Source organism: Carex rostrata, chromosome 21 (assembly GCF_964058835.1).
Source record: "Carex rostrata chromosome 21, lpCarRost1.2, whole genome shotgun sequence".
NCBI classification, from domain to species: Eukaryota; Viridiplantae; Streptophyta; class Magnoliopsida; order Poales; family Cyperaceae; genus Carex; species Carex rostrata.
In genome coordinates this window covers 5443681-5451026 of record NC_135938.1, presented here as the reverse complement: position 1 = coordinate 5451026, position 7346 = coordinate 5443681, and the positions used below count along the sequence as shown (strand labels likewise).

Below are 7346 nucleotides of genomic sequence, written 5' to 3'. Positions count from 1 at the left end.
TCTACTCTCTTTTTTTCCTTTAATTCAAATAAAATGAATGTTGAATTTTTATTCTTTAGTAACTTTGAAAATGTGTCGAGCAGGATCCATATTTGACTTCAATCTGATTTATGGACCTTGCATTTTGAGACAATAGTTCGATTTCCTATTAATTAAGGAAATGAAAATTTGAAATCTGGCATATTCATCAATGAGTTTTGATTAATGATGATTGGTTTTGAGAAATTTATGACATCATTTGTTTGGATTTTGGGGTTTTGATCGAAACCATAAAGTTGGGTATGCAATCAATTATTGTGATTTACTGAAAGCATGGCTAAAGTTAATTTCAAGTATCAATTAATGTAATTTTATAGGTAAGGATGGACCATAACGAAATCAGTGAAGACACGGCAGATGGAGGGGAAATAGTATCCTCTGCGGAGTCGTTTCGTGCGGAGCTTTTAATCTGGTCCATTCGTTTTGGATCGGACGGAACAGATCAGATCGTGCCCGAATTGAAAAAAAAAATTCTCAAAATTTGCAGAGTTTTTAATCTCGTCCGTCCGATCCGAAACGAACGGATCAGATTAAAAACTCCGCACGAAACAACTCCGCAGAGGATACGCTTCCAAATGGAGGGAGAGGTGTAGCCGTGTAGATGTGTGTTCAAGGAAGAGGCTAAATCAGTGAGGGCACTGCAGATGGAAATTACCAGTGAGGCTGTCAGTAGGTTTCGGATCACTCAGAATTAACAATTAATAGGGAGTTTTGAGTCTCAGCCAGTGCAACTATTTACTGGTATTCATTGCTGGTTATAATGTGTAATATATACTATCAATGTTTTACTTTAATTTTCTTTTTTAAAATTAATGAAAATTTCCATTGAATATGTGCTGGTACAGTAGTATACTTCTTTGATTAATTATCTTCTTATGTGACAATTCATGTGATGGGTAATATAGTCTTTTACTTCTTTTATAATACTATAATAATTTTTTATTCACACTTAACATGTGCTCCTTAGTAGAGCTTAAGGGCCTGTTCGGCCGACAAATGGGAATGGGCGCGGGCACGGGATTTGAACTGAAAAACACTGTTCCCGTGGGAAAAAAAAAATTCAGTTGAACTGAATTTTTTTTTCCCCACGTGAATAGTGATCTGGCCGAACAGGCCCTAAATGTTTAAGCCTCACTCTCTTAATCCAACTTGCTGAACACGGCCAATGTTACATCTACGTACAGGGTGCATGGTGTATTAACTAGGACTACTGCAGTTCCATAAAATAATATTTGTTATTTTTATATTCTGAGTGTTATTAATAAAATTCAGAATCTTATTATTACTCTTATTCAAATAATTATATTTATAAATTATTTTTCTGGAAAAAAATAAATATCAATGAAACTGCATTAATGCCCGAGAGGCCGAGATCACTTTCTCAATTTTTTATCGAGGAAATAAAATATAATATAAGAACCAAAATCCTATCATAACCTTTAATTATAATTTCTAAGATTTCACATTTATCTAAAATCAACACTATCGGTGGAGAAAATGATTTTTTACCTCCACCGATCCTAGAATCGATGGATTTTTTTTTTTATAACTTTATCGCAAACAGTATTTGTTCCGTTAAAAAAAATAAAAAACAGTTCTATTTAAAAAAAAAAAAAATCTCTTTCTGCTTGAAGGGTGGCGTTTTTTTTCTCAGGAGTGGAACATTTATATCTCCTTTGAAACAAATATATAAAAGATTAATAATGGTTTAAATGTTCTTTTGAATTTGGTTAAGAAAACAACAAAGCTGAGGGGAGGAGATTATTATGAAAAGTTATAAAATACTTTCGGAAAGAGATAATGGAGATCTCTGTTTGCTTAGGTACTGAATCCAGTGGCTATGTATTCAATGTACTTCCTTTTCTCAATTTGAACAGGTTTAATACGCTTTTATGATATCAGAAATGAAAAAAAACATCATACGGTGAAGTAGCTATTTGGCCAAGTAATGGTCCAAAACCGTTAAGACTAACTCTGCGCCCGTAAAAACGGGCTGAAGTAAAGAATGAAACTGAGAGCTGCTAGTTGCCATGACAGAACATAGCACATACCAAGTACATCTGAGAATTTAGCAGTTTACAAAAGTAAATTTCATCTAGTAAAGGTGTAACACGAACACAAGAACTGAAATATAACATGAATTTCAACGATTCATTTTCTGACAAAGTGGCAAAACATATTTCTCCATATATAAGGTACCAAACAGCTCAACTGACAAAACACACGACAGCCAATGCTAAAAAGAAAAGGTCCCCAAACCGGCAAAAAAAAAAGGTTTCCTAAACGGTAGTAAATAAAATTGGTAGGTAACAAAAGACAAGCCTAGAAAACTCTGTAAACCTTGCCCATGGTGCTCTTTAGGTACAAGCACCTAACATTCTGCCAGTTCTTTTTAAGAAGTGACACAAGGAAATTGACAGACATCTGCACATTTTGTTGTATCTGTTTCTCCTCCATGGCACAGTTGCCGACAGCAACTCCCATGCAGAGCACCTTCTTAAGCTGGAACTTCACAGTTGCCTTGACCTCATTGACCTTTGACTCGAGCGTCTCTTGGTGGGTCACTAGTGTCGGGAACTTACCAGCCTTGTTGAGGCCAGGACCGAGCAGACGTGGTATCTGCTTTATGATGGCCTCAGAGGCAAGGAAGGCCTGGTACTTCTTTGCCAGCTTCTTCACCAGCTTCTTGTTCTTGTTCATTTTTTTCAACGACTCCACGTCCATATATTCCAGCCCCATCTTCTCAGCCTGTGGTGTGTCAATGAACCAAAATTTTCATCAACATAAAATACAGTTGTAGATGTGCATAGTATTGGCAAATTTATGCAATTATCAGACACATATTTAGTGAAAGAATAACTACAGCAGTCTGACTACTACATGTCAACACATATTTAGCAAATTTATGCACTCAACAAGCATATAAATAAGTAATTCTATGCTGCCTTTAGTAACTTAACTACAAAAGTTAACACTAAATTAAAAAAACAAGACATTGCAGTATGCGTCAGAATTGAATAACTGTTCTTGATTAAAATGATACAGCACTGTTAGTAGATTAAAAACAATACATACTTCAACCAAACCATCATCAGTAGATAAAAGACCAGAATAAAAACACTATGCATACGGGCATTAAAATATCAAACCATTTAACCCATAAGGTTATATACGCTCCACAGCACATTAATCAAACCAATTTATGCAAATATCAACATGTACACTATAGGGCAAGTAAATTTACTTCAGTATGCTTTTTCCATGTTACTGCAACATTTCTAATATGAACAAAAACCGTTACTACCATGCCTAAGAAATACATGACCAGTTGACCACTTTCACTGAAGCAACAACCACCAGTTCTGTATTAGAAGCAATTAATCAGACCCAAAAAAAAGGGATACCTCTTCGACATGCTGAGCATCACCAAGCATGCACACCTTCATCTTTGGGCGGGGAATATGAGGCAACTTAACTGAGCCACTGAAACGCTTGTCCTTTTGCGGGTCGTAGTTCTTCAACCCGATCTGAAGTTCGATTGTCTCCACGAAGTTCCTCTTCTTCTCTCTGGAATCGTTCATGATTCCAGAGATGGCCTCCTTCAGAGCTTCCACCTGTAGCTTGCTCATGGCTAATATCGGAGGCTCCTCTCACCTCTCGTCAGGGATCCTTCAAGCGCGAAAGAAAAGGCGGCGGCGCAGAACCCTATTTGACGAGCTGGGACTGAAGAAACTAAAAATAATGCAAAACCCTAGTCTCCTCCGATCGCAAGGATTTCTCCATAATATCATTTCAGATCTAAGCCGTCCTTTTCGATAGAACAGTCTCGACTTATCATGTTAGATTTTATTTGAACCGTTCGATCTTAGGAAATTCGAGATCTCTGTGGACCATCCAATGTGAATTCTTTTTTTTATTTATTTTTAGAAAGCAATGTGAATTCATATCATTATCACCTGAGCCCTGAGGTAAGATCTCTGTGGACCATCCAATGGGAAGTCATATCACCTGAGTTGGTTTTGGCTAATATGCTACGGGTAGCTAAGAGGCCTCCGTGCTACGGCTCGGATTTCGAGTTTTCAAAATCCTAACGGTCGATCCGAACCGTTCATCTTGTTCTCTATATTAATATGTGCTTGGAGACCAAATTTTACATTTTTCTGAATTTTTTTACTATTTATTAAGCCACTTTGAAAACCGCTGATCCAACGGTAGTTTCTGGTTTTACTGTTGGGTTAAGCCACCATTGGATCAGGGGTTTTCAAAGTGGCTTAATAAATAGTAAAAAAATTCAGAAAAATGTAAAATTTGGTCTCCAAGCACATATTAATATGGAGAACAAGATGAACGGTTCGGATCGACCGTTAGAATTTTGAAAACTCGAAATCCGAGCCGTAGTACGGAAGCCTCTTAGCTACCCATAGCACCGTAGCCACGTCCCACCTAAGTTAACTCTGATTTTGATTTTAAAAGTGCACCGTCGTTACATTCGGGTTTATCCTAAAAAAAATAAAAATGCACCGTCTGATCTGCTTTAGCACGAATGTTAAAAGAGCCTTGTGTCTTCTAGCGCGCACCAGATTGCCTCGAATTCTGATCGAAACGTCCGAATCTAAACTCAAAATTTGAGTTACTTTAGAGAATCTGGACTCGTGAACTGACCCAACGAGAAGGTGGGTTAGAGTAGGGATGTTTAAATGGTTCGGTTTATTTGATTTTTAACCGAACCATAAAATTTTGGTTTAAATGATTCGGTTGTTCGGTTGAATTGGTTCAGTTCAGTTGATTTTATGACTTAGTTCGATTTAAATGGTTCGGTCTGGTTTTGATTTCTCAAAACCAATTAAATCGAACCGACCAGTTTTATTGATAGGTTGAGACTTTGAGTATTATTTTGGTTCATTAATCGTCACCGTGAATACTGATTGAATCGGTGCCTTCACTTGCTCCTTTCTTGTCCTTCACGCCTACTCAGTACGCATGCGGTGCGGCATGCTTAAACCTAGACTATCCATTCTACTCTAATACGCACCCTCTGAATTTGATGTCTAATCGCCGAATTACTCCTGTCAAATCGCTGAACCACCTCTCTGGCCTCTGCACGATGTCGTCGTCGCTCTTAATAAATCACAAAGGCTATATTTCCAAAAACCGAAAATAAATCACAAAGGCCATTCAGTTTGGTACTTTAGTTCGGTCGGTTCGATTGGATTTTCAAAAACCGAAAATAAGTTTGGTTTGATTATTTTAGTTTGGTTTAAACCGAACTGACACCCCTAGGTTAGAGCTCCCTATGTAAAAATTGGGCCGGTCCAGGGTGGAAAATATCAGTCCAAATTCTCCTTGAGGGGTTGTATTGGAAATTTGGAATTGAAAGTATCGGTCCAAAATATCAAGCAGCCGAGGGAATTTTGCGATGCTCCTGGAGAGGGGGAGAGTATCATCTGCGGAGTATTCTCTGCGGAGCTGTGCGGAGCCTTTAATCTGGTCCGTTTATTTTGATCGGACAGATCAAAGAGGTCCAAATTTTGAGATCTGATCTGTTTGATCAAAACAAACGGACCAGATTAAAAACTCCGCAAAGGATAGCGTTCCCTGGAGAGGAGCATGAAAATTTTGCGGATCTGTAACACGTAAACTCTTTGCTAGCTAAATAAATTCCTCTGAAAAAATATCTGTAACATAACTTTATGCATAACTAAATTCTATGTACAGTTTTTTAGTGAGGCTATGGTAATATGTATAACGCTGGTCTGCGTTATGAACTCAAATATTTGATTTGAAAGTTTTAACAATCAATCCGAACAGTTCAATATAATTTTCAATTCTCTATATTCATATATGACTATGTACTTATAAACTAAATTTTATCTTTTTAGATTTTTTTACTAACTTTTTAGATGAGTACAAAATCACTGTTTTTGGATGGTCCAGAATTTTCAGATTAAATGATTTTCTACTCATTTAAAAAAATAGTAAATTTTTTTTTTAAAATATAGAATTTAGTTTACAAGTACTTATTTATATAGAAATCATGTTGAACCGTTTGAATCAATTATTAGGATATTGAAAACAAAATATTCATTCATAATAAGGACCAATCCGTGCTATGCATAGTACCATAGTCTCACTCATAGGTTTTTATGTACTTATTTGATCTAATACATACAAATTTATGCATGGAGAACAATTAGCTATTAATCGGAGGGATAAATGCGGGTAGAAAATTTGTTGCAAATATTAATTTGATCTAAAATGGAATAAGGGTCGGACCCTCATTCAGTCATTCTTTTAGAAAAGTAAGGGTTTCAAACAACAACCACTAAAGTAGAGACTATCTGTCGATTATATTAATTTGAGGATTATAAACATGAACCAAACTAATTTAAAACATAAAAGGCATTCGCCATGCACTAAATGTATTTTTATCTTAACTTGAAGCATAATATACGATATATCTGTTGGAATTAACACCAATATATTTATTCAAGTGTCACAAAAAAAAGTTGGACCTTATATGTATATTTTTGGTGATTTTATGATCTAAAATGTGACTCAAAATGACAATCGGCAGTCACAACGCATTTGTACATGGCTTGGGTTACATTTGGAGTATAAATTTCAGTTTTGATAATTTAATTACTTGAAATGATTCTAGAATTAATAAAAAAAAATATCTATGATGCACACAACAGATTGTATAAATGCATTACCAAAGAGATTACGCTGAATAAAAATATATCTATACATTTCAAATTGGTCTAATAAATATTAGTGTATATTAAATTCCAGTATATTTGTTTGCATTGTATTGGATTTACCATTTAGAGAACACAAAAAATTCCCACAAACATGAATGTGTTAGAACACATTTTAGGCTCTCATTTCCACAAACAGAATTGTATTCTACTGCCAGTATAAATTTTTACAGTTGACACTGAAATAGAATCCTCGGAAATTAGAGCCCAAAATTTTACACTGAAATAGAATGGTATTTGGAGGTTTTTATAAGTAATTTTTGCAATGAATTGGGTGATTTTTTTAAAAATAAAACTCTTTTTAATCATTTTAACGGAACAAGCACCTTATGCGGGATTTTCGAAAAAATAGCTTCCACCAATCCTAGATAGGTATAACAAGAAAACCATTTTCTCCACCGATCCTAGAGATTCATGATGAAGTCATTTTTGCACCCGATTCTAGGGATAAATGTGAAATTTATTATAAAAATAGCTTCACTGATCCTAAAAATCGGTGGAGAAAATAGTTTTCTTGCTCAACCGATTTCTAGGATAGATGGAGACTAT

The 7346-nt window shown here is 35.6% G+C and overlaps 1 protein-coding gene across 1 annotated transcript; it reads right to left on the bottom strand.

The window, feature by feature from the left end:
- Positions 1-2159: 2159 nt before the first annotated feature.
- On the bottom strand, positions 2160-3797 carry LOC144573208 (large ribosomal subunit protein uL1-like). Its single transcript, XM_078322920.1, has 2 exons — positions 3444-3797; positions 2160-2787 (listed from the first exon to the last, which is right to left on the bottom strand). Exons 1-2 carry the CDS (start codon positions 3666-3668, stop codon positions 2362-2364), a joined length of 651 nt encoding a protein of 216 aa, XP_078179046.1. The 5' UTR covers positions 3669-3797; the 3' UTR covers positions 2160-2361.
- Between the last annotated feature and the right edge of the window lie 3549 nt (positions 3798-7346).